The following is a 27,589-nucleotide window of genomic DNA, read 5'->3' as shown; positions in this document are numbered from 1 at the left end:
TTTCCCACCACCCCTCATGAACATACTTTATTACATTTTTGAATCTGTGGTAGCATCTGATGGTACAACCTCATGAACAATAAAATGATGCGTTGTCCTGATACTAAACAGGCAAATGGGACAATCCTTGTAGCAGCAAAGATGCAAGCACAGAAGCACATGAATGCTGTCAGAAATGAGCCTGTGTGGGTTCAGTGGGCTTTTCAGTTGTTTAACTGACGACAGCAGTACAGTAAAAGAAAAGAGCCAAGTCAATAGCTATTATTTCTATTTTCCTTGTGCTCCAGGTGAAGTTCCATTTGACATTTAATCAAATTTACACTTAGAAGTCTGTAAGAAGGGGTCCTCTGGAAACCTATAAAAGAAATAACAAGGCAAGCTACATCCAAACATGCCAGAAACTTCATTCACAGTAAGGACCACCCTTACCAAAGAAAGAACTTCAGGATTCTCTGAGCCTGACCAGAGTAATAGCTAACAATTCCTCTGATGCTTTATATGCGGATGTTGAAACTCCCCATATTTACTTTACATTGACCCAAAGAAACCTTTCATGCCTATAATGCAAAGCTGGGCTAGACAGAACAAGCAGCATAGCAGCAAAACCAGCTGTTGTCCTGTTCCCACTCACCCAGTCCTCAGACACAGTTGTAAACCAGCCTCCAAAACATGTGCCCTTCCCGCATATTTTACCTGTTCTTTAATCTTTGAGTTGAGAGCACTAGTCCAGATTCAAGATGTTTAACAACCTTTCTTCCAGAATTCATTCCTACCTCCACACGTTATTTTACTTAAAGGTACCAAAATGGTTAGATCCTTAACATGGTATTCCACCTGTGTTATCCAGTGACATTTATGAGTGCCGCCCAGAAGGATACCCCCAGGGAGGGACGGCAGCAGCAGTCCAGGCAGTTCCTACAAGCCCCAAGCCACGGTTACGGATTACACTCCCACGAAAGCCTTGCAGTTAGTGTGAGTACTGGATGCAGTAACACCAGCTGTAAATTGAAGTACAGTTCTTTTACCTACTCTTCACTTCATCAGTAGCATCCTGAACAAAGCTCATGCAAATGATGCAGCTGTCACACTGACTTGGTAACTGTGACAAGAGAACAGAAATACTGGATGAGATCAACCAAAGCACACACTACAAGGGAACTGCAGGTTATTACAACTGCTGAGGTCGGTGGAGGCACTTTCAGCAGAGCCTCCTCAGTCCTGTCCCAAATCCTTCACTTACTGTCTCCACATTAAACAAGTCCTTGAGCCTCTTGGCAGCTGGATTTACTACTGTTAAGCCCTAATAAATCAGCCTCTCTTTAACACTTTTCACATTCTAAAACCAAGTCTTGCTGGTGACCCGTTGACGCTGACAGCAATTCTAATAAGGGACAGGAGTCTTACACATAGAGCAACCTCAATGTGACAAGGTCAAATACACACCACCCTCTGCATACATAGAGCACATTTCTGTAGCCTTACAGAATCAGTCTATATGAAGAATCACAGAATATCCTGAGTTGGAAGGCATTCACAAGGATCACGTCCAGCTCCTGGCCCTTCACAGAATATCCCAAGAATCACACCAGGTGCCTCAGAGTGTTGTTCAAACACTTCCTGAACTCTGTCAGGCTTGGTGCTCTGACTACTTCTGTAGGAAGCCTGTTCCAGTGCCCAACCACCCTCTGGGTGAAGAACCTTTTCCTGATATCCCACCTAAGTCTTCCCTGCCATAGCTTCAGGCCATTGCCTTGGGTCCTGTCACTAGTCAGCAGAGAAGAGATCAGTGCCCCTCCTCTTCCCCTCATGAAGATGTTGAAGGCTGCAATGAGGTCTCCCCTCGGTCTCCTCCAGGCTGAACAGACCAAGTGACCTCAGCCACTCCTCACAAGGCTTTCCCTCAAGGCCCTGCATCATCCTTGTAGCCCTACTTTGGATGCTAAGAGTGTCTTCCCTGACAACAAGAAATTTTGGGAATTTCTCACTAACCACCAGCCAACATGTTTAGCATTAGGCTGGGGTTCACCTCACCCCCATGAGCTCAGGCACTCTACAATACAATTGATGGTGACAGTTCATAAACAGGAAACCTATGGATGTCTCTCCTTAGCTCAAAGTTCCTGTTTGCTTCATATGTGTAACACTGGCATCATCTTTTTCTTTCAACTTAAGCATCTGTAAGCCTGCCATGTTATCTAACCAATCAGCAAAGAAATTCCAGCTGTATATAATTTCCTCTCCTCTGGAGAAAAAGAAAAGTGACCACATCAGTCAGATCTCAAAAACTTCACACACTTGTACCTCTGACTGCTGCATCTGCTCTAGGACTGCCCAATATACATCAAGTATAGCTCATTTTCCTGTTTAAATATCTCCTTACCTTTTTCAGTTGGAATTTTACCCCTAGAGTAACACAAAATTACAGCCTAGGAAAACAACCAGTTTAATGCCTTCTTAACTTAGGGATTTACTACCTGGAGCTCATCATGAAGGCAGTTTAGACAAACTTCTCTCACTTAGTGTTGAAAAAGAAGAGAAGTACTCACCCAGTCAGTTCACATTTAAGTGAGACACCCCCAGTCTCAAGAGAAATTCTGATCAGGGTCATCTTCCATGACAAGCACAAAGGGAGAGAAATTAACTACCCAATATTCTCCTCCCACACGTCATAATCATAGTTGCTGTCACCACAGCCAAACCTCTCTTCTCTTCTGACGACAGTGTCCTTTTGTGAATTGATTGATAATTTCTACTGAAACTGGCTGCAGCTATCCTATGCTACGCAAACAACTGTACCTAATGCCTCTTTGAACATTCCTCCCCTCAAAGTCTCCTGGACTCAAAACCATATCCATCTTCGACATGTCAAGGAACTCTGGATTGGTTGGTTTAGTCTCACAAAACATGGAACACTGACACTGCTAGGTTAAATACTGTAATTGGTTAGTCTTGTTCAGCCATCCAGAACAGAAACAGCCAAGTTGCTGCAGATGCACCATGAGAACTTTCTAAGTTTCCATCACCTTTCCTAGGGGGCTATCACCACATTCAGCAATTCTCTCTACTGAGACCTAGAAACTTCCCTGCAATATTCAACTTGATCACAAATTTGCCACACATCCTAGCAGAGACCAATAAGCAAAACTCACTGCTCAAGCATCACCTAACCAAACTTAGCCCTATCTCATTATATTTTCTTAGTTATTTCACATAAATATTTAAAACATTTCAAAAATATTCTCTTAACATACTCAGAATTAAATACCGCACAGGAAGCTGTGTGTGAAAGTCTTCAGTATTCCTAAGAAGGCTGTCCATCCTGAATGTATGGTTATGAATTTTATACCATTCCATTTGTGCAATAAAAGCAAACACCTAGTCTACCTGAAGCCTGGGTAAGAACTCCATCTCATGTTGTTGTTCCCTTCCAACAGCAAAAGGCCAAATCTGAAGCCAGTCTGTAGCAATCACAGTGCTCACACAACACTTGCAAAGAATCTGGATGTAATTACTGGGTTTGGTTCAACATCTGTACAAAGGTGGAGCTGGGATTTCTTCTTGTTTTTTCTTCTTTCCATTCATGTTAATTTTCTGTCCTCTTCCACTACAGGTTAGAGCCCTAAAAGATCAACATGAGGATCAGCAACACTGAAATACCTAGATTTTAGTCCAACCTTATGGAAACATCCAATGTAATTTTTTCATTTATTTAATCAGATTAAATGAGAATAAATATTTTGCCTTTTCCCTTTTAATGGCAAAGGTGGTCCAAAAGTTGCATAATTTCCTGACGTGGCTGTCTGAAATGCAAACAGTGGAAAGATTTCTTTATTTCAACCCTACTACAGAGCAATGCTGCATGGTTCCCACTAAGTTTGTTTTTAAAAGGCATTAGGTTTCTAATAACCTGAAATCTTTTTTCAAGTACTGAGAATGCACCAGGTTTCAACACAGTCAACTATGATTCTTCAGGAGCTGCTGACCTGCTCTGGTTTTCTAATTCCTAAGTTTGTGTTTGTTTTCACAATCATAAGCTTAACTTTGTGTGTGCTCACCTACCTTTAATAAGCTGCAAATACCAGAGGGGTTCCAAGTACACCAAGTTACACTTGACAAGAGAGTGATTCTTATACCCTCTTGTTCACAGTCATACATGAACACTTTCAAATATTCATCTGCTCATTTCTCTTCATAGTGGAAGACTGAGCCACTTAGAGATGGTCTTTTCCCTCTCCTTATTCCCACCTACACAGCAATGACTAAAAGAAAGATCACAGGCTCTTTTTGAGCCACCATATTTGTGTGTCAAAGTGCAGCTCTGCTTCCAGTTTATGAATTAATTTCTCACAAGGTCCTTTCCCGTGCTTCATCCTTTTTCTAACATGTGACATGCTGAGAGAAAGATGGGGAATTTTCCTTGATACATGCAGATGACTTGTTCTCCTAACACTTCACAGTGACTGAGAATCCCACAATTAACAGCAGCTTTCACCAGTGTGAAATATGAATGCCAGTTCTGAACCCTCTCATCCACACTGTTAGGTGAGATATATATTCCAACAATACAGATTTAAGCTTGCCCTGTACTTGAAAGTGCTTTCCTGCTCAGGTTTGTAAATCCAGGTTATTTCACCCAACAAAGGGCAAACTGATGTCCCAAGGATATTAAAATTCCTATTAGAAGACTACTGGCACAGGGCAGACCTCTTCCATTTAAAGCATATGCTGGACTTGGTCAGTAGCCACCCGAGTCCTGCATTAGTACAGACCCATCACAAGTGATACAAATCTGAGAACCACAGGGAAATTTCAAGAGGGCAGCCAGTGTCAGCAGCTAGGGAGAGAACAACTTTCCAACACCTAAAAGACCTTTTCTCCAAGGATTCTTCCCTAATACCAGTGACAGCAAACAGACACAAGAGTGAAGGAATTCCACCTCTTCCAATTTAGATCAGAGGATACCTGTCATTGTAAGATGACACCATCCCAAGCTAGTCTTCTATTTAACCATTTACATCCTTCTCATCAGTCCCTCAGTTCATGTGCCTGTGGCCATGTTTTTTTTTCTTCCAGGCCTCCCAGCAGATGATCAAACAGCACAGCATCCATAACATCTATCTCTGTGTCATTAAGATAAACAGAGGCACAGTCAGCATTCCCCTTTTGGTACCTGGTTTTGACATCTTTCTCCTCAGTCACCTCAACTGAGAGTGCACTGTGGCGTCACAAGCCAGCTCTCCATCTGTAACACTTGTTTTTCCAGTGGGCTGGCCCATTTCAGCAGCAGATAATGTGGATAACTGATGTCAATTGACTTTACCCACAAAATGTATCATCCTACAGTGTCTCCTCTTCCTCCTAGTAATCCCTCTTATGAGGATCTATTTTGGGAGTAGTAAAGGAAAAGAACAGAATAAAATTAAATAGAACAGCATTAGTCAGGATAGAGAAATGTTTGAGTGCAGCTGTTTGATCACAAGTTTCATCCCTATCTGGACAAATATAAAATTATAGGGGCACCTGGAAACAACTGGCAGAGCTGTATGAAGGTTGCCATTTCTATAAAGAGTCTGAGACCCACCTGGAAATGGAGCATAAGGTGCTCCTGTGAATTACCCAGATTCTGAAGGGGCAAGTGAATAATCATTCCCTGACAAAGTTACTTACAAACAACAGAGGTATGGTTGTTACACCTGAGGTGCTGCCTAGAGAATGACCAATTGAACTGTTGGCCTTTTGCATAACTGCTTCTAATAGACAACCTAAGTCAAAGACAGCAGTCAGCCACAACTGGGATGCAACTGAAAATCTACATGAAACTCAAGTTAGAAGTTCATCTTTGAGTACCTAAGTCAGACATGTGAGCCCAACAGTCAGCAAAGTATCCAGAAGCAGCCCCCACCACATCCCCCAAACCTGTGACTACTAGTAAAAAACATAGCATGTGGTATAAATTAGTAACAGCAGCAGAGACTTGTTTACTTCATTCTGCCCCTCTGCCACCACCATGAAAATTAATCATTTTATCTGATACAGCAAAAGTACAACATTGCAACAAATCAGTGCAGTTTTTAAAATCTGGAGCAAGTACAAGGCAAACAATTCAGGCTTCTCAGGTTTGGTCTGCCAGCTCTCCATAAAAAACACAATCTGGGATGGCAGCCCTTTCATTTGCTCCCACTGATTTTATTCTCTGTAAAAAATCCTTTGAAAACTGACACAGAGGCCAAGGCAACTGAGGATTTACAAAAAAAAAATACCAGGACAAAACACTATGAACAAAATTGTCACATAAAGCAAATATAAATATGCTTTTAATAGAGTGTAGCCACGTTTCTCTCTGTCTCACTAAAGAGTGGGTGGCTGTAGATAAAGTCCTCACACTTCAGCAGAATGCACAGAGCTTTTTCCACAGGCCACAAGCCACCAGCAGGTGTCAGTAAAAAATCTTGCCAGCTGCCTTCCCTGGACAGGGCATGGTCTCACCAACAGTCCGTGTGCTGGATTCCATTGAATCAATGCTGCCAGAACAAGCTCATCTCAGGAAAAATCAACTCCATTTCTAACAGGCATTCCACTAGAGGAAAAGCATGTGCCTTTGACAGCCACCTCCAAATGCATCCATCTAGAGCAGACTACAGAAGGTCCACCTCAGAGACAACCATTCTGAGTTGCGTTTACATGCGGGGTTACAGCACATGGGGAGGTGACAAACTTTGTCCCAGCCACTGGACATCATCACAGATGTTCAGCCACAAGAACACTTCCATGGTCAGCAGTGAGGCTAAATGAGTCCATCCAGGTACTCTGGATATTGGGAATCAAATCTTAGAGCATTGCAAGAACCATCTTCTCTTTCTTCTTCCTTTTTCTCTTCTTCTCCTCAAAATGTTCAGTAGCATCAGCAAAAAATGTCACCTCGTCCTTGGCCTCAATCTCCCTCTTCAGGAACTGGAGCCCTGCCATGTTGAATCCCAATACATCCTGCAGAGACAGACCAGCACCACACTGTGAGGCATATCCCAAGCTAGTCAGGGGGCAGAAAGTCCTGCACTGGCCACCCTTTACTAAGAGATGATGAAAACAAGACAATCCACAGATTTAAGAAAATGACGTTAATTTAAATGTAAACTTCATCTGACCAGGAGAACAATCAGTCCTGCACTCATTTCCCCAGAGTCCTCTCTTAAGAGCAGCTATAATCCATTGTATTTTCTGAAAGACAAGTTGCTGGCAGGCACCTGAAGCTCCCTCTAGGAAAATGCACAGTCTGCATTGAGGTAGCAGCCCACAGAAAAGTTCAAGAGAAGCAGGGAGTTACTTTACCTCCTACATATTTAGAAACTAGCCAGCCAAGATCCAAACACATGTATCAGAAAATCAAGTGCAAATAAGGCGGGGAGCACAAGTATAAGCTCACCTTTGGGTATTCTTACATGAGGAGGAACATAAGGGAAAAGCAGCCTATTTGCAAAAGACAATGGTTTAAATGAATGCAGACCCCCAACCAACTTCCCCACAGACAACTCACGCTCACAAACATTGTCTCATCCTATTATTCTAGATCCTGGAAAAGGGGAGGATGCAACACTCACCCGGGCCTCACTGACTCTGGAGATGGTGGTTTTCTTCAGATTTTCTATCACTGTCACCAGCATTTGATTGCTTGTGATCTGCCCAAAATGTATCCTGGGAACAAAGCAGGCAGTGTATCACAGCATTGTTCTTAGAAACATCACAAAGCCCCTCTATGTTCTGGACATACAGGAGTTTTTTTAATTAGTCTTCCCCAGACCAGCACTGGACATGGACAGGCATGTACAAATTTATCTGGAAAAGCTGTTTTCTTGAGTTTGACAGTGGGCAGATCTTTCTGAGGACACAGGCTCTACAGCAACTCTGTGCCACCAACAGTGCCTTGTCAGGCTTGATGTGGAATCTTTTCATTCCAGTGAGACTTGGGCTACCAGGACGAGCAACCTTGTCCGGGCAGGTCAGCACTCTGCATCCAAGTTCATTCCCACACACCATTCACTGTGGGCTGCAGATTCCTTATCTCCTGCAGAGACCACACGCTTATTCTCAAGGATGCTTCCCAGGAGCTTCAGGCCCAGGGACTCAGAAGATAGCCCAGACACTGTCTAGGCAGATAAAGGACTCACTTGAGCAGGAAGAGGAGAGCTCGGCAGAGAAGCTCAACATCTGAGCCCTGCTGAATATATTCATTGAAGAGTCTGAGCAGATCAGGTACATAGGAGAAGGGCAGCACCAAGAGAGACTCTTCCAGCTCACTGACAGAAAAAGCAAAGGGACACAAGCATTAGTCTCAGCGACTGCACTGCTACAGATGAGCAGGAAACACATCCACATCCACAGGTGGGTTCTGGTACTCAGCTGTGCTAAGCAATTCTCGCAGCTGGTCCATGACTGCCCACATCTGCACAGCCCAGACATATTGTAGCACAGGAAGCAGGCACACAACCTTCCCTTCTCAGCATCCCCAAACTGCTCTCCACATACACATGCCTCTCCAAGCAGCCAACTCACATCCAGAAACTTCAGTCCACATTCCCCATGGAAGGAATACTTCTCATTCCCCAGTTCTGCACATGTTCCAAAAGAGGCTGCCGGGAACAGTGACTCCAGACTCTCTAGCATCGCCCATACCTTGCATGAGAGACTACTCAAGGACCCCAGCCAGTCCTGGGCCTAGAAACCCAACACGAATCTGTTCAGCAATAAAGCTCTTGGCTCTCACCTCGACTTGACCTTCTTGAAGACTTCCAGCACGTATGCAGAAGGCTGCAAGAGAGGAAAGACACCAGCCCTGCTTAACAAAAAACATTCCAGGACCAACATGCCCTAAGGTCCATGTCACACAGTTAAAAACACACCATCACATCTTGTGAGACAGACACATCAAGCTGTATATAACAAACAGGAAACCCCTTCGTCGTTAATCAGCTCTGAGTTCTCTCTCAGCCTTCTCAGGGTACTCTACACCAGTCAAGTACATTGTGAAAAATCTAATTTATATTTAACCAGCTAAGTCATCTTAATTCATGTCAGTGAATCTTGTACAAACTAGTAAAAAGCTTTTTATATAAAACAAATTACATATAAAAAACCTTATACGAAACTCATTCCCACACTCAATTCCTACTAGTCATTTTTATCTGCTGAAAGTGTTTGGCAGATGCAGAATAGAGCTGGGAATTGGGAAAGAAAAGTGCCTCTAAGTCATAGGATTTCATTCACTTCTGTTCAGTCTATCCAACTTATAATTAAATAGACCTGTAATCATGGAGGAAGGAACAGAAGGGCTCTTGCAAGATGGCTACAGGTAATGAGAAGGAAGACAAAGACTGTTTCATCTGTGTCCTAGGTTACAATGTAAAGATGTGCCCAAAAGTATGTATTCTATCACCATCTGTTGAAAGGAGCAGTGATCCTTATCTCTGTGGGAGATATCCTCTGCTGATGGGCCATCTGTTAAAAATCAGGTGGGGCAGTGTTCTTTATCTTTTCCACAACCCATCCTTCCTCCAGGAGGTATCTTCTGTTAATGGGCCATTAAGTCCTATTGTGTGACTGATAAGATTACATCATCCCATTGGGAGATGCTCCAGCCAGGGGGAGGAGCCAAGCATTTCCTACCTAGATAAAAACTGAGATTTGGAACACCAAAGTAGCCTTTTTCTACTGGATCTCAGAGGAAAATCAAACCTTTCCACATCATTCCTGGACCTTTGGAGGAAAACTGCACCTTCTACAGGAGCACTGCTTCGACTGAACCACATCCGTCATCCAGGAGGACTGCAGCCACCATTTATAGGGACTGCAACCAACACCCTGACTGACAGGGTGTCAGGTTGTATTCTGATTCTGTCAGTGGTTTTTCTTTTGTACTATTGCATGTATTTTATTTTTTCTCTTTTCTCCTATTAAATTGTATTTCTGACTTGGAGTCTCTCACTGGTTTTCCTTTCATACCAGTACAATCTGGCACTGACATTCAGCTTTGAGCAACCTGGTCTAGCAGGAGATGTCCCTGCCCAGGGCAGAGGGGCTGGAACCAGATGATCTTTAAGGTCCCATCCAACCCAAACCATTGTATGATTGCATGAGAAGGGGAGAGTGAAAAAACAAGGATCTTCATAAGGATACTTACAAAACACAGTCTGGGAGTGCAAACTAGAACAAACCAGGAAAACTAATCTACTCAGAGTAGTGGATTTTTATTTATCAATTAAATCCATGCATCCTTGTCTGTGTATTTTGTAATATTTCAAAAATCTGAAGAATTTAGTGAAAACTGTTGTGCAGTAGTATGACATGAATGAATAAGGACACCAGCTCAAGCCTGCAATACCTGAACTGCCATTCAGAATTTTCTCAATGCAAACCCTGCAGGAATACGAATAGAATCAATAACTGGTGTAGCAACACCACATAAATAAAGCTGGGAAAGGTTTAAATAAGCTTTCCTATATCTTGGAGAAGACTGTAAACCCCTGGCTCATGATAAGGAACATCATAAGGTCATGGCTACCATCAGGGTTGGTTAACCCTGACAGGGTAAAACTTTTGTAATATGCATGCCTGATACTGGAAAAAAAAAACCACAACAAAACACCAAAAAAACACACACACAGAAAGGAAAAAATAAAAAACTCCATCACCATGAAAACCCCAAATTATGTTCACTTTGCACCAGCAAAATAGTTGAACTGTGCAGTCCTTCCCCACAGCAACCCAGCATGTTGGCTCAGCCAGCAAATGAACCTGCCCCTCTCCATCTGAGGATGAACTACAGCCTCTGGCCTGGGCATTCCACTTACTGTAATATTTCCATAGGCATGGAGAATGGGATTGACAGGGAAGGGAACCTAGAGACACAGAATGGGTTAGAATGAGGCAGGTGTGTGTGCATAAGTGCATATTCAGAGCAAAGTTTCACCCACAGTTGAAGAGAGCTTTCACTGTCTTCCTGCAATTCCCACACCTCCACCCTCCCCAGAATGTTGCTGAAGGCCTCATTTGCAGCCACCAAACAAATCTCCTCAGACATATATGACTAACTCAAACATGGATGAATTTTCTTCCACTTCTTGTCACTTTTCCCACTTCTATGACAGCCCCTTATTTAGCAGGAAGTGTTGACATGTAGGCAAAGATGAGGCCTGCAGGATGAACCTGCAGCAGTACACTCTTCTAGGGACAAAACTTACATCCTGCTATGACTTTAAGCATATAAAGATCCTTGGAAAGAACACACCCCTAATTATACCCCAGAGCACAGTGCCATTTAGTTCTCCAAAAGACTTGAGCAAATGTCTGCTGCTTTTAGCTGTCCTGACTTTGTCTGCATGCTAAGCCTGTCCACCTGAGCTGGAAGGATATGCCCACCACACTCCGGGATTTTTACATTCCTCAGTATCTTACCTCTTTTCCTGCAGCTTTGCATATGACATTGTGCTCCTTCTGTTTTGCCGTCTCTTCTCTGTACAGCTCGATAGCTTCCATGATCCTCTCAGCCTGTGCAGCACAAGAACAGCACATCAGTGATACCAGACAAGCCAGACAAAGCTCATCAGGACAAACAGAGTTGGAAGCAAAGGTGCTGACACAGAGCACCATATGGCATTTCCCCTGATAATCTCTACTCCAGACCATTACCCTGAACACACAAGTCATGTCCTGAAGATGTCACACACCATCCACATTCCCACACTGCCCTGGGTGCTCTCTGGTGCAGCTTCAGTTATTGCTTTGACCACCACCCCCAGCAAGCAGTGTCCCTTTGGGGCATGAACCAGGGTTAGGCTATGTTGACTATTCAGACTATAAGGATTTCCTCTGAAAATCACCAAACTGTTGAAATCTGCAGCCATTACATACACTACAATCTTCAGGAATTACCCACCGCCACACCTTCCTAGTACGTCTCCCACATCAAGCACCGCAATAGATTTCCACCTTTCACAGATGCCTACTGGACTGCACAGAGCCCTTCATGGAAACGCCTAATGCCTTGAGTACACCCCGGCTTCCCTGTGCTCCTTTGGGATGCAAAGCCCACAGGGCAAGAGCAGCTCTGTCTGTCCCACATGTGACAGGCAGCTGCACCTTACAGGAACCTCACACCTCATTCTTCTCAGGAAGAAAGAATTCCCGGTATGTGACCTTCCCTGTTGGCTTCTGAGCAGGACAGACTGCCTCTGCATTCAAGAGCACTCTGCCCTTAAGTGACAGCACAGGTTACTCTTCAAAATGATACTATGACCCCGTGACAACCCCCCTTGAGAGACTGGTATGGCACTAAGCCACACTGGCAGAGGCACAGCACCTTACCGCTTTGATGGTTTCAATGGTCTTCTTTCCTGCCAGCCCTGTCTCTCCTTGCATCTCTCCAGCCACCTACAAAATACAGAACTGCAGTTCAATCCTTCCACATTACCACAGCCAACTGCACCATGGAGCAGCCACAGTTTCAGCACCCCCTTCCCCCCCGTGCTGCCTCAAAGCAAGAAAATGACATTTCTCTCTGATACCTCTTCTATGCCTCTTACGGAAGCAGTTTTTTCAGAGTTTGTACAGTCAGACTGACACACATTCAGATGGTGCAACTCACCACAGGCTGCTCTTCCTTTGCCACACTCTCTTCATATTCAGCTTCTTGTTGCTACAGAGGATGAAAACACAAGATATTAATAGCAGTGAACAAGGCAAGGATGCAATTCCCTTCCAGACTGTTTGAGCAAGGCAGCCTGGAGGGCTTCATGCATCCCAGTGAAAAACCAGGACCAATCAGCAGAGACCAACAATGCCAGCAGCAACCATTTGTCCCTGGTCCTAATCCCAAAATGAATTCTAAAATCTCCCCCAGAAAAAGAAATCTGCTCTGGGTGCAGGAACAGCCCTTTAGGATCCCACCAAGCTAAGACAGACACCACAGTTCAGCACCACACCTTTCACCAGTCACACAACACAGAGGGAACAAGTCTAGAAAACTCCTAGGGTTGTCTTGAGCTTCAAAAGGAAAGAGTCTCTGGTCTGTCATCTCTCACATGAAAGGGCACCAATTATGTTACGCATAGTTCATTACTTGTATATTCATGCCCACCTTGCTACTCAAACTTGACCCAAAACAAACTTTTCTGGATTCTGGAAAAGAGCTATCTCTGTCTCTCCTATTACCAAACACAGGTCATCAAGGTTCAGTGTGTAGGTCCGCTCTTGCAAACAGGCTGGGATAAAAAAAAACCCAAACAGCTACTGCAGGTTTCTCATCCACTCCTTGCATTTCTGCCTCCTTGCTCCCCCACCATGGTTTGAGACCTGCCTTACAATGGGGTGACAGAAACAGGCTCCTCTGAGGGATCCAGCAAAAAGATAAAGAGTTACAAATTGTTCCAAAAGAACCTCTGATTAGATACATGAAATAAACACATGGGCCAACCCCAGTGGTGACTCAATACTGGACCAGGTGCTAAGACAGTCTGGAAAATCTCTTTCCTTGGAGATGTCAATGTATCAAGGCAAGTCTCTAAGCAGTGTGATAGAGCTTTAAAATTACCCTGCAGTGAGCAAGCGGTTGGATTAGAGACCCCCAGACTTTCCTTCCTATTGAAGTCCTTCTGAGCCTATGATTCTTCACAATACATGCTCAAATGAAATAGAAGGGGCTTCTTCCAGCATCCCTGAGCTATGGGGCCAGCTACTGAGACAGAATGAACCTCTCATGACTGGAAAAAGGACAAAGTGCATGTAACAGGAGCAGTGCTCTCCATCCCTCCACATCAGCCATCTGCTGAACTGCCTCCCAAACAAACTTGTGCTGAAAGGTACACAAGAGAATGTCAAAGACTGTAAGCAACACGACTGTAGCAAGCCACTAAAGAGAAAAAAAAATCTGGAAGTTGTTTTTGGTGAGAGTTGCATTTTTCCTACCATCTCCCTCTCCTCTTCCAAAATCAGCGGCTCCCTTGTCCTTTCCCAGAGGCGCAGGGACTTGTCATGGGATGCTGACACCACATAGTCTCCATTGGGGCTGAGTGCCAAACACCACACCTCCTGGTGATGCCCCTGCATAGATGACAGAAGAGGTATGACATTTACATCACCCAACTTCCAACCCTGAGGAAAATCCTGCTCATGCAGGGATAATGCTTCCTTTTAACAGACTCCAAAACTTCCTACCTCCAGCGTCTGGATATGTTCAAATTTATCTGCATCCCACTGCTTAATCTTGCTGTCCTTCCCAGCTGTGAAGAAGAGATGGGATTTGGGCACAAACTGCAGATACATTACACTGGAAGAGAAAAAGGCTCAAATTTACCCACTTGGGGAACACAGCAGAGCTCCCCCTACCCTACGCTAGATAGAAGGATTCTTGCTGGATCACAAGTCCTTGGAGACAAGTCCACAGTCCAAATATGCTGTAGGATTTGACTAACCTGTCATCATGAGCAAAGAGAGAACGGTGACAGTCCCCAAAATCCAAGCCCCAAATCTTCACATTCCTGTCAGCAGAGCCGGTTGCAATTAGAGTCCCATCCTACAGAGCAACAAAGAGAGGAAGGTGTGGGGAGCTGGCTGGCAGCCCCATGAGGAACTGCTGCTGCCCCAGTGACTCAGCACTGCTGAGTAGGCAGACACCTGGCTCCTGAAATGTGGCCTCCTGATCCCTCCACCTCCTCCCCAGTGGCCCATGCTCTGGTACTGGCACAGGCCACTGACAGCTCTCTGGCCCTCGTCTGACCCTCTGCAGGTATTTGGTTATGTCCTGACATTCTTCTTAGCTTTCAATGAGCCTCATTTCAAATATACATCAGAGCAAGAATGAACAGGCACAAAGAGGCTACTCCCCCTCAGCACCTGTTCTCTGCTCCCACTAACAATTCAGGCTCCTTTCACATAGTAACTTTAGCAGAAAGCAGGCTGTACCTGTTACAATGAGTGTAAGGGACCATTACAGCATTTTAATTTCCACTCACTCACAAAATGACCCAGGGTCAGTTCTGTCACGACCCCAACTCTGATACCCCTTCCAGTGAGGACAAGACTGCAGATAAAAAGGGGCTTGCTTCTGGGTGTCCCACCCAGAAACTGCTAAGTCAGGAGCAAGGAGGTGACAAGAAAGCATTATCCTAGAGGCCTTGAATCCAGCAGAGGTTCTCACACTCATCCATATCACCACAGTCCCACATTACACAGCCTTAGTGATACTTACATAGCAGATGTCCATACACAGCACTGGCAGCTTGTGTCCATACAGAGAAAGGAAAAACTGAAGAAGAAAAGTGACTCAGTTAGACATGCTGAGTAGAGAGGTGTGCAAATCTCAAACTCCAGGCTAATTCTGCTCTGCCTCAGGAGCTGTTTTTCTTGCACTGCCCCACTTTACTTCTTGCCCTGAACACTGTTAGCAGCACAGTCATGAAGGCAGCACTGAGAAGAAAGTGGAAGTAGCCAAGCAAGCTGAACTAGCTCCATTTGCTTTCTAGCTAATTCTGATACCAATTACCAGTGTCACATGGAAAAAAACAGAATTAACTCCATTAACTGTCAGCACCAGTCTGTCTTGAGTCACTCCCTAACATTCACCTGCTAATACAGATCACAAATCCACCACACACTGCCCACAAGGAAGGCTCTCCTCCCGCAGGCTTTGCTCTGTTTAACACCACGTGAGACACATTCATCCACATCTTTACAGTGCCTGACAGATCTGGAGTACCGCCAGGTCTGCAGGGTCTAGAATGAACCTTGCCACCTGCAGGCTCAGAACACTTTTGAAATGAAAAATGGATCTTCCAGTTCCCAGTGTGGAACAACCATGGTTCTGTCAGGTTTGCCAGCAAACAGGCCCCTGAAGGAGGACGCATGTTTCACACAGAACAGACACTTTTCCTTTCTATTCCTGACCTTGCAGGTTACAGTTACATCCCTTCCTGCACAGCCTCACAGCCCGTTTGGTCATGCACCTTGAGTGTGTCAACGTAGAAAACCTTCACAGTGCAATCCAGTAAGGAGACAGTCAGCAGCTTCTGGTTGGGGCTGTACCGCACACAGAGCACGTCTTCATCCAGCTGTAAAATGCGCACCTGTTTCATGGAAAGCCTGGCAACAATAGGAAAAAAACAACTGTTATCCCAAGCAAACAAGGCAGGAAGAGATATATAGATACAAGTCCCACACTGCACTCTGGGAAAGCAAGTAAATTTTAACACGCAGCACTCATTCCTCACTATGACAGGATGTTGGGGGTTGGTTTTTTCTTTCCTCTTTGCCTACGGATTTTTTTTCCCATTGACATGCTAAGAAGCACTGATGGCTAGGTCCTTGAGAGGGATGGGGGGGTGGGGAGGGACCCCCCTGTTTTTTTGGGGGAGTTTCTCAGGAGGAGGGTGGAGAGGATGACACTCTAACTGCACCAAAGGGGAAAGTGCCTGTGGCTGAGAGGACTGAAACTGGGTTCCTGTTCTGTTTGTTGTTAATTCCACAGCTGTTGTTTTCTTTGCCTTGTTATATGTACTAGTAAAGAACTGTTATTCCCATGCCCATATCTTTGCCTGAGAGCCCCTTAATTTCAAAATTATACTAATTCAGAGGGAGAGTATTTACTTTCTCCATTTCAAGGGAGGGCCCTGCTTTCCTTAGCAGACACCTGTGTTTCAAACTGGGACACAGGACCGGAATGACCAGTCTCTGATGGCTGATGAACTTCACTGCTACATTTACTGCAGCGATCTGCAGGCCCAGCCTGATTAGACACTAAACTCACCCACACAAAAAAGGATCAGAATGAGGTAAATGCCTGTCTCCAGCTAAGCTCAGGTCTCCACAAAAGTGCACTGATCCCAGATTCTTCTCCATGTGTTCCATGCAGATGTCACGTGTGGACTTGCAGTTCAAACCCATCAATGACAATGGAACCTGCACAAGGTGTATTTTCTCACCTTTTCTGAACACTGCTCTCATCCTTCACAAGCTCAAACTCCCAGAACTTGACACATTTATCAGCACCTCCTGTCACAAAGCCATGCTGTACGGGAAAAGAAGAAAGTTGCTGTGAAACCAGTTCCTATCACCCAGAGAAAGTCCACAGCAAGGAATTGCCAACGCAGAGGAGGTTTTTGAAATGTCCCACATTTCTACAGCATTGATGATTAAGTGGACACCACCAGGAGCACTTGCTCTGGTTAGTGCACGCATTGGCTGACCACCAAAAATTTCAAAAGCTCTAGCTTATTCTGGAGGTACAAGACACCAAAGATAAAAGAAAATATGGACTGCAACATTGGGACTGAAAGCAGTCATCTCAGCTGCACGTAACAATATGATTTTGTTTTGCGGGCAGCTTGAGACACTCACTGTTACCAGATCACACACAACTTACCATCACTCTAAAAGTAGATCCTTCTAAAGGAACAATAGTTCAACATTTTACATTAAGAACAAGGATAAAATCTATCCCATATGTTTTAATCTTTAGGGTGAATGAATATCAAGCAGATTATTTCTTGCTGTGGTTTTGATTCCACTAGAAAGTTTTTAAACACTACCAGCTACATCCTCCACCTCCCGGCATGAGGGGGTTCCCATGCTCCCATCAGTGGTGCAAACACAGTACCATAGAAAGGAATTACATGAAAAGATGTGCAGATGATACTTATAAGGGTGCTGAGTTACCTGGTCTGGTGAAAGAGCAATGGACCACACAGCCCCATCGTGAGCATCAAGTGTCTCTATCAGACTGCCAGAAGCCAGGTCAAACAGCTGCAGCTTCCCTGTCTGGGAAGAAAGACAGCCTCTGCTCACAACTCATGATAGCTCCTGACAGAAGAACTCTCTGCTACCCACGTTCCCAGCAGACAGCTTCATTATGTGGCTGTTATACACAGATGGCCAAACTCCTGATCTCCATAAGGGCCTTTCCAAAGCTCTCCTCTGCTTTCCACCTCAAGCCACAAGAGTTCTGTAACAACTCTGGAAACACAGCAGTGCTCCAGAATGAGAGAGGCAATGTATTTTCTGTGAGGCTGCCTTAATGACATTTTCCTAACATATTCCCAGACCTGGGCAGTCTGGAGTCAGAGGGCCACTCCTTACCTTGGTCCCAATGATGACCTGCCGATCTCCAGGGACAAACAGGGAGCAGAGCGCATACTCACACTCCATTGTCCGGATACACTGCAAGGTCGACCTGTGGACAAAGACAAAGCCCAAAACCTCTTATCACACAGAGAATCTGGCCTGCTCAGTGAGACATGCTCCAGTATAGCCTCTACCCACAGCTATCTTTCAGCTGGGGTCAGAAGATAAGCCACCACCATCCAGTTGTACTGCTAACAACGTTTCCCATAAAAAACATGCCCCTATATGTTGTCCACCATCATGACCTATTGCTGTTGTGAACAAGAACAGAGCTCCTAATTTTAAACAGCATTTCAGGAAGGGACGGAGTACTTCAGAGGAAATTGAGCTTGAAATCAGCACCACTCAAGAAACACTGGGACACCACTCTACATCAGAGAAGCACTCTACATCAACACACAACACTCTAGACCAACACAATAGCCTACTCAATCTAATACTAGATCCTTCAGATAAGGTGTCAAGAAATCCACATGTTCCCTAAAGAACAGGCAGTAGCTTGTTTAGGGTAACAGTTAATACCTCTTACTAAAAACGAAAAAACAGAAAAAAACCCATAGCAAAATACAGTCTATACCTGACTGCTATGTATGACCTTTGTGTTTAGACCTTCTGTTGAAATTTTAGTTTTGTAGTTTCTCAGTTTCCCTAATAAGGAAAAAAGAAAACCATTTTTCTACTTATTTCCTTTACTTCATTCCCTGTTTTATCTCTTTCCATTGTCCCTTCTTTCTTATCACTGCTTTTCTTAACACAGCATCCCTCAATTCTGGGAGACTGACATAACTGGGCTGCGTACCTGTTCCAAATCTTCACAGACTCTGCAGCTGCTGAGAGAATGGCAATGTTGTCAGAGCTAAAAGCCAACGTCCTGACATCACTGCGGTGGCCTCCGATGGTTATCTTGGACACACGGACAGCCTGGGGCATTTGCGCTGATAGGTCAAGGCTGTACAATTCAATGACGTTGTTCTGGAGCAGCAGTACCATCTTCAGCTCTCCTTTTGGAGAGAGAACCAAGTCAAATGACCTGTTTGATTAGATAAAATCAGAGCTGTACACAGGGACAATAAAACAAAGTGTTAAAGGAATCAATTATAAAGAACAACTGAGACAGAGGAATATGGACAGAGCACATCCAACAAGCAAGTGCACACTGAGCCACAGAGGTGTGAATGGACTGGAGATCATGGCAGGCCTCTTCCCAGCTCCACGCTAAACATATGTTGAGGGGGAAACTTCTTCCACCTCTGCTTGCATTGAGCCATGCAGAGCTCTCCCCAGGTAGCTGCATAACCATTCATCAGACTCTACAACGGCTTTCCACTCACTTGATTTTAGAAGAAGCTTTGACATTAGTGACCCGCTGAATCTCCTCCTGCAAGCTCAGCTCCACACTCCTTTCAGACTCCTCTTCAGAGTTCTGTCTGGAATGTCAGAGAAGAGAGGAGAGTCAAATGACCCAGCACAGCCAACACAAACTAACATGGTGACAGAGAAAACATAAGGAAACCATTTAACCTGCTGAACATAACCTCCCTCTTATCCAGCAGTGTAACCACATTTAAGAATAGGGACAGTGAGGGATGGACAGTGAAGTTCATGCCATTATGCAGATGACTAAAGACACAAATTGTCCTTAAAAAAGGCAGCCTCTTCTGGAGCCAAAACACAAGGCCCATTACAAAGATGGATACAAAACAGGCAACAGAAATTGTTTGAGAGCAAGACCAGCTTCTGCTCATCTCCTATCACTCACCAAAAGCTCTCAGCCATTGCCAAAATGCATTTCCAGATTTACCTGCCCTATGCTTTAGTTTCTACCCTAGAGCAGACCCTTCCCTAAGGACTCTTCTGAGGCACCTGTTTAGTGCCAGGATACATGGAGACACTTAACACAGAGTAACCATTAAGATAACTCTCACCTATATCTCTGCCTGCTGTAAATCAGGAGATGAAGTACCAGACTCTCTGTGAATTCCCAGATGACACTCTCATTCCTGCATTGCCTACCAAGAACTTACTTTGATAAACCAAGCAGTATAAACACCAATGTCAGGTAGAGCTGAGCAGCTCTGAAAGTTCCATTTATTTGCATACTTTAGCTTTTCTTTTTCAGAGAGAAGACTCAGAAAGAAAGGTATTTCCTTAGTCTCTGGGACAGACAAGCACCACGGATGCTCAGAGAAATACACCACAGAAAGCTCAACCCCAAAATACAATAGCTAGCACAAAAAGAAAGGCCAGAAGCTTGGCGTTCCACTACTAGTAGTGTAATGCTACTGAAGAGCTTTTCTAGAGCATTCTGGACATAGGCAGCATCCAAAAAATAACTTACTTGGCTTTTTTCCTTGCTTTCTTAATTTTCTTTTCCAATTTCTTTTGGATTTCCTCTTCAGAAAGGACAGAGAACACTTCCAGAACAGCATCTGTTCCCTGGAGTGAGAGCAAACAAATTCAAAGGTATGCAAAGCCCTGGCTGGCCTTTACAGAAAGTACCCAAGGTCTCTATCAGCCTCCTCTACAGCTCAGTATCAGATCCCCCCATTACTCACATGGCAGGCCAAAAACTTGCCCATCCGGTCTATGCCAAGAGTCACCACTCGGTCTCTCCCTTCCCGCATGATGGATCCAACTTTGCTGCACTTAACAATGCGCTACAGGGAAAGAGGAACAAACTTGGGTCTGAAAGGCCAAATTATCTTCTCAAGCAAAGTCAAAAAACCTGCTGACAAGGGAAGTCAAGGAGAGGGGGAAATTAACCTACAGGGTCCTGGCAAAACAGCTAGTAAGGATGATAAAGGGACAAAACAAGCATCTGTGTGAGCTACAAGATTATCACCTGGTGTTTTGTTGCATTTCAGCTGAAAATAATCATTGGCAGTCTCAGTGGAAGAATAACTTAACTTTATTGGCAAACCATAGCAATTTAAGAGACAGAGCTGATTTTTTATGCTACAGAGGCAGCAGAGCTCAGGCAAAAGAGGCAGAGAGGGTGAGAACAGAGACTCTTAAACAGGGCATTGAAGAGTGAGAAATCCTCTGGAGAGGAAGCTGGAAAATTAATTAAAATCAGGTATCTACCACAACTACAAGCAGCTTGAGATCTGAGCAGTACCCCTAGAAGTTCTACCAGAAAGACCAATTCAGTAAAGTCTCCAGCAGCAGCACAAGTGGGAAAGGCTTTCTGCAATCCAATCTCACACCATATTTCATTACAGTGCAACTCTGACCTCTCTGTTTCTGCAAAGCTGAGCACCAGTACTGAACTCAGCAGCTGCCAATCAGCTAGGAACTATTTTATTTCTGTGTTGTTTGATGAAAGAGCGCTATTAACACTGCTTAAATGTATACACTTGCTAGTCCTTCTCAAATAGAAAGCAAAGAAAAACTGTCAGTGGAGAATAAATCTGTGGATGTTTTGGCACACATATTTTGGCACACATACTTCTGTTGATATTTTGCAGGTAGATGAGGCAGCAACTGCTGCTGAGAAAGTTGTTATGGAGTGTTATAGTTTAGATTTGCCAATTTTAATATAATTATTTTCCTGTTGTGAGATAAAATTAGGAGCAAAAGCAAGGCAGGCCTAAAACTTAAAAAGAGTACAAGAAAAAACTTTATTAATAACACAAAGGAAAGGGAAAAAGAAAACAAATTCAGAATAAGATCTTCAGACCACTCCTTCCTTCCCTCTCCCACACCTTCTTAATAACAACATACAAAAACCACTTCAGTTAGGAACTGAATAGTCCTTTTCAGTTCACTTCAGAGAGAGGTTTCCTGTTGTCAGGCCATAGGGACTTCTCCAGAAGGAGAAAAAAGAAACCAAAAAAACAGCTCTTTCATGGCTTTCTTTCCACGAACTTTTCCCATCTTCACAGCTTTCCCAAAGCTGTGTTATGGGCCATGTTAAACTCATGAAGTATTTACTTTTAAGAACTAACTGTTCCAAAGCAAAAGTTCTCTTTATCTCTCTCTCTCTCTCTGTTCATGCTTTATCTCCAGAAACAGAGATCCCCTTTTCTCCTCGGGGTGAAGGATTCTCAACACAGGTGCACTACAGTCCACCTTTACAGCTTACAAAAGGATTTTCAACCAACTTTCATAGCATCTCCTCATTCTCCTTTCATCCCCAAAAACTTAGCTCTTGCTTCCCTGACTTTGGTGTAGTCCCTCTGGTTTCTTCCCTCTTACTCAAGGGAGGATTGGAGATCTGCAAGTCTTATCCGAGCATTAGAAGGGTTAAAATTTCACACAGTAGTTGCAGGGGCTGGGCCAGGCCGTGCTGGGGTTGGGGAAAGGGCCGGAGGAAACCTGCAAAGCCCAGCCGGGGGGGAAAAACGGTGACAAGCCTCTGGCTTCACGGCTACCTTCATGGCTGGGCTACCTTCATGGCTGACCGTACCCAGCTCCAGCTGCGGGCCGGGGGGGTCCTCCTTCCACCTTGCTCAGCCAGCAAGGGCATGGAGAGGCTCCCCCAAACCGGGGCCCAGCTGCCTCTTCCCCCCATCCCGGTGGCACGGGCGGCTGGGGGGGCTCAGTCACCCCGCAGCTGCTCGGAGCCGGCGGCAAGGGCCATGGCGAGCAGCGGCCGCGAGTTGGAGGAGGGTGGGCAGGATCTTGGCAACGGGCTTCTCTTTTCCCTGGCCATCAAGGCCCCTAGTTGAAAACGGGGCCCAGCGGCCTCCCGAGCCCACCTCTGCTTGGCCCGGGCGAGGACCCTGGGCCAGGTTGATGTTACCTTCAAAGAAGCAGGAAATGAAAGACAGCTTTTTTCCGGGTTACCTCCTTCAAAATATGTTTTCACGGAGCGAACTAACTTCTTTAATCGGTTTCTCAGGCTGTCAACAACCCAACCAGCCTCCAATTGGTCCCATCAACTCACAGAGGAAATTCTCATAGAGAAAAACCTCTGTGAGTCTGCCCTCCCCCAGGTGTAACCAGCACATGGAGCAAGACAAGAATTATCACATTTTCCCAAACAAGCTAAATATGACAATCAGGATATAAACGATGCAAATAGGGTTACATACACCAGTTCAGAAACAGCATGGAAAACTGATCTTACTTCCTCAGGATGTTCATCCAGCTCTAAGGTCTCATCCTCTTCAGTGTTTTCTTCCGCTCCAGGTGAAGGAGACCCTTTGCTTTTCTTGGATTCTGGTTCATCACGATCTTTTACCTGCTCACAAGAAAGAAAAAACAACAAAAGGAGTACCTGAAACCTTAAGTGCTATAGTATTGTGGTTTCTGGCTCACACTTCATTTCCCTGGAGATACAACCGGTTAGCATACACTGGAGTGTCCTACAGCATTCCTGTAGGCACCAAGCACTCCATGTGCTCCCATGATTATCATCAACACACAAGACTGTTTTCCTCAGCTGTAAGTCAGAAGGCAGGAAGATCTGACACACTGGAAATCTTGTTCTGGAAGTGCTTGCAGTGTCACTTGGAAGCTCAAAACACAGGAAACAGCAAAGCCTATGCCATGAGCAACTTTTGGACCCCTCAGACAGCAAAGACACTGCTTTGGCTGTTTGCCAGCACATCCATCAGATTTGAACGTGTTCCAATTCCATCTCAGTTCAAAGACAAGGAGCTGGACAGGGGGGCTGAGGGGTTACAGAGGGAATGTCTTACCTCCTGGATGTATGTGAGATCCCACACCCTCAGCTCACTGTCAGCACTCCCAGTGATCAGACGTCTCTCTTTGGACAGCAAAGCCATCCCCCAGACCTGTCCAGAGGCACAATGTGAGGAAGTGACTCCTTTAACTATCATTAAAAAAGCATAGCATCGTTAATTGACTTATTTAAACAGCAACCAGATAGCAAATGGATCTAGCTGGGACCTCCACTGGGGACACGTGCATGGGAATTGTGACCCACTGCATCTGATGACAGCTCTTGAAATGTTTGGAACTTTCTCATTTGCTCACTCCTAAAGCCTAATGAAAGTAAAACGTATGATGGTACCAGCTTACAGCTCCTGAAAGCAAGGAAAGCCCAGAGTGAGCCATGACATCCCAAGTCCCACCAACCCAACAGCTCCCACACATCTCCCTTTTACCTCAGCTCGGTGTCCAACCAGAGTTTTGAAGCAGTGCTGGGTGTCCAGATCCCACCATTTCACCAGTGTGTCTTTGGCACTGGAACAAAGAAGTCAGACATGAGGAAAGACTCCAGAACTCACCATTTTTCTAAGTGATAGAAACACAAAAAAACCTAAAACATGTCAGAATGTATCACAGAGCAGCTACTCAAACACTGAATTTTGCAAGCCAAACAAAAAAGGCACAGCAATGCTGCTAAAAGATATCTGTCAAGTCACTGAAGCTGACCTGCAAATATTTCAAATTGCATTAAGAAAAGGGTATCATCTTTTCCATCTGAAAAAAGCCCACCAAAATAAAGTTGTTTTAATTTTAAACTGAACTGATTCCATGCACTCTTTTATTTAGCTAGTAAATGACATATTAAAAAGTAAAAAATTAGTGACTGGTATTTCAGCAAGAGAATCTCCTGTCAACCATTTATTATTAAAGGGATTCAGTCAACTTGCAGCTCATTTGAATAACTAAAAATCAATTTTAAAAGTCCCTATAATCTTTTAATTAATTCATGTTTTTACAGCTACAAGAAAGCAATTTTTCTGTCACACTGCTGTGTGAATGACACATACAGAAGGTAAGTCTGCTTAATTCTTCAAGATAAACAAAAAAAACCCCCAAGACTGTTAAGTACATAATGAACATGTTATCGCTATTCTTTGTTACAATAATTTTAAGTTGACGGATTTACCAACAAGTTAAGTCCTTTTCCAAACACTTTTTTCAGTATGGCCATTTCAGTTGCTCTGACTAAAGGCACTAGACTTAAAAAATATGTGGATGTGACAAAATCATATTCAAGGATGCTAGTGGATCTGAGGTATCTCAGGACAAGAAGGAAAATACAAATGGCTGTAGCACACACGATGTCTAAACTGCAAGTACAACCAAGCCTGTTTCCTGATCAACAATTACTCTTAATCAGGCTCACCAAGTGACCAACAAGTTCTTCTCCTTCAAGAATAGGACTTGAGTGATGACATCTTTGTGTCCCCTCAGCCGGTATAGGCCACTCTCATTGATGACATCCCATACGATGACTTCCGTATCCTGAAACAGAGAGAGTGTCTCCATGGGACTGGCCCTTGTCTCTGCAAAACTTTTGCCATGAGACTGAAAAGATTACCTGAGAGCACACCTTCTCACTCTGAATCACAAGGATGATTAATGCAAGTGACATTGCTTCCCCAAAGGTGCAGTCAGACTGATAAATGTACCATTATCCCTGACACATTTTGCTATTCCTGATCTCATGAGATCCTTCACTTTAACAGCTCTACCAGTGCCCTACTTCTGCCTGCAGCCCCTGCTGCTCCCCCAGCCCTGGGCCCCGCAGTTCCTCTCACTGCCATCCTCTGGCTACAGGCAGAGGCTACACTTAAAACAATGAACATTTCAGTGCAGGTCAGCCTTCCCCGTGGGGCATCTCTGTGAAAGGGTCATGCTCCAGATGTCAAAGCCTCACCTTTGAGCCAGACACCAGCCTGCCACCCAGGTGGTCATACTGCAGGGCTGTAATTGCAGCCCTGTGCCCATTGAAAGTGATGGTCGATTCTCCATTTAGGAGGTTGAAGATACGGATTGCTCCATCTTCATACCCAACAGCCAGGTGCAAGCCATCTGGAGAGGGGCAGAGGAAACTGACTTGCTGCTTGAGACCCTTAAGGATAAGAATCTGCAATTTTTAGGAGACAAAACATATATAATGTTGATAAATTACATGTCAGAGTCAGATACTTACACAGCAGAGAGAATATAGTCTACTCTTCTCCTGAACTTGCAACTGCACTTCTGCCACTTTATAAGTTCATTTTTCAACTTCCTGCATCAAATACAGTATCATTAACCCCATTTTCCAAGACAAACAGCAGCTAGAAGGAAAGAAATTTCTCACAATCAAACGGAAATTGATGCCCTGAAACTCAGAATCTGAAATTTCTGCCCCCACATATTAAGTGCCAGAGAGCAAGAAATATTGTTTGAGAGTAAAAAGTTGGAAAGTTTCTTCCTGACTCCATCCTCTCTTGTCTGGCCTTTCTCGGCTATAGGACAGAGTGGCTTTTCCACAGACTGCACAAGAACTTGAAAATGATAAAAACATCTCCAACACAACATACAAGCAGTCAGCACTCCAGAGGCTGTGAAACAAAACCAGATTTCAGTTTATAGTGGACAGTAGTACCTACAGTGATTTCTGAATCTCACAGGAGACAGTGTGTGGCAAAGTCCTTAAAGTTACAGCTCACAACCTCCCTATGGGATACAATTTTTACACGGGATGCCCAGTTCCACAGCCAAAATACAAACTTCTATGACATCCCTGATTTGTCCAAGAACATTCACACAGCCAGCTAAACCGGGAGCAACTTTCCCATTACTGTGACAGCAATTACTCTTCCACAACTGAGGTCCTGAGGCAAATCTCAAGGGATCCACAGTGAGATTCAGCCATTTAAAGACCAAGTCGAGAAAAAATAAATTACGCTCACAGTAAGAGCAGAGCAGCAGGACTACCACTCTCTCCTTCTAACAGCTAATGGCTACAAGTTACTACCAAAAGAAAACAAAGATGAGAATTGCTACATTCTAGACATCCATTATCCAAATCATCCACAGCCTCCTCTGTTCTGTGTATGCTGGTGCTACGTGCATTTCAACAAATGCAACCCTTACAAATCCCTTAAACAGAAATAACCAATTACTTTCTTGTAACTAGCAAGACTTTCTTGTAAGCATCCAGCATTGCAGTATATTTTGGACTGCTCAAAAGGTAAAACGATGCAGAATCCTTTTAGTCGAGTGACCAGCTTGGAGAACTGGAAGACACCAGCACGATGGTCCAGGACGCAGTCAGAGCTCCATAACCTAACCTCACGCTGTGCCCACGCTACCCAAGAGGAGGGGAGGCTGTGCAGGTGTCGCTTCCCTCCAAACGCTGCCCAGTACCACAGATCGCTTGGCTTCAGGCGGCCTAAAAGCCCCGCACGTTGCACCCCAGCCCTGCCCCGCCACCGACCGCCCCTAGCACCGCACCCCGGGTCCCACCTTCTCTCCTTTCCTTGTGTCCCACACGAACACGTGCTCGCAAGCCGGCACGGCCGCGTAGCGACCCTGCTCGCCGCGCAGCGCCAGGAAGGCCACGCCGGCCCTGGCGCTGGCCACCAGCCCGAAGAGTGCGGCGGGCTCGTAGCGCAGGTACTGCCGCGTTAGGCCCATGGCAGCGCCGGCGGGAAACGCGGGGCTAAGGAAGGCGCGGGGCAGCCGCGGCCGCTACACGCGCTGCGCTCGGGACCCGCCGCGCCGGAAGTGCGTC

General features: G+C 44.8%; 1 protein-coding gene and 1 long non-coding RNA gene across 3 annotated transcripts; one reads left to right on the top strand and one right to left on the bottom strand.

Moving 5' to 3' along the window:
- The first annotated feature begins 104 nt into the window (after window positions 1-104).
- Window positions 105-9,961, top strand: LOC148224694 (uncharacterized). 2 transcript variants are annotated; one of them, XR_015801240.1, is made up of 3 exons: window positions 353-972; window positions 3,611-3,692; window positions 7,565-9,961. It is a non-coding gene; the product is annotated as an uncharacterized LOC148224694 (long non-coding RNA). The 2 variants fall into 2 exon arrangements; XR_015801239.1 differs by having other exon boundaries at window positions 105-972; window positions 3,611-9,961.
- Window positions 5,959-27,589, bottom strand: WDR3 (WD repeat domain 3). The gene is made up of 26 exons (XM_014884189.2): window positions 27,322-27,589; window positions 25,742-25,951; window positions 25,208-25,326; window positions 24,237-24,315; window positions 23,808-23,903; window positions 23,234-23,347; window positions 20,718-20,819; window positions 20,501-20,598; window positions 19,494-19,589; window positions 18,962-19,192; window positions 18,118-18,211; window positions 17,698-17,799; window positions 16,965-17,050; window positions 15,990-16,125; window positions 15,236-15,292; window positions 14,460-14,560; window positions 14,203-14,314; window positions 13,954-14,088; window positions 12,635-12,685; window positions 12,355-12,420; window positions 11,446-11,538; window positions 10,842-10,889; window positions 8,759-8,802; window positions 8,163-8,291; window positions 7,596-7,689; window positions 5,959-6,984 (listed from the first exon to the last, which is right to left on the bottom strand). The coding sequence occupies exons 1-26, from the start codon at window positions 27,490-27,492 to the stop codon at window positions 6,829-6,831; spliced, it is 2,820 nt and encodes a 939-aa protein (XP_014739675.2). The 5' UTR covers window positions 27,493-27,589; the 3' UTR covers window positions 5,959-6,828.

Source organism: Sturnus vulgaris, chromosome 2, assembly GCF_052056855.1.
Source record: "Sturnus vulgaris isolate bStuVul1 chromosome 2, bStuVul1.hap1, whole genome shotgun sequence".
NCBI classification, from domain to species: Eukaryota; Metazoa; Chordata; class Aves; order Passeriformes; family Sturnidae; genus Sturnus; species Sturnus vulgaris.
Note: the sequence above shows the minus strand (reverse complement) of the source record. Positions and strands in the feature narration are given on the sequence as shown.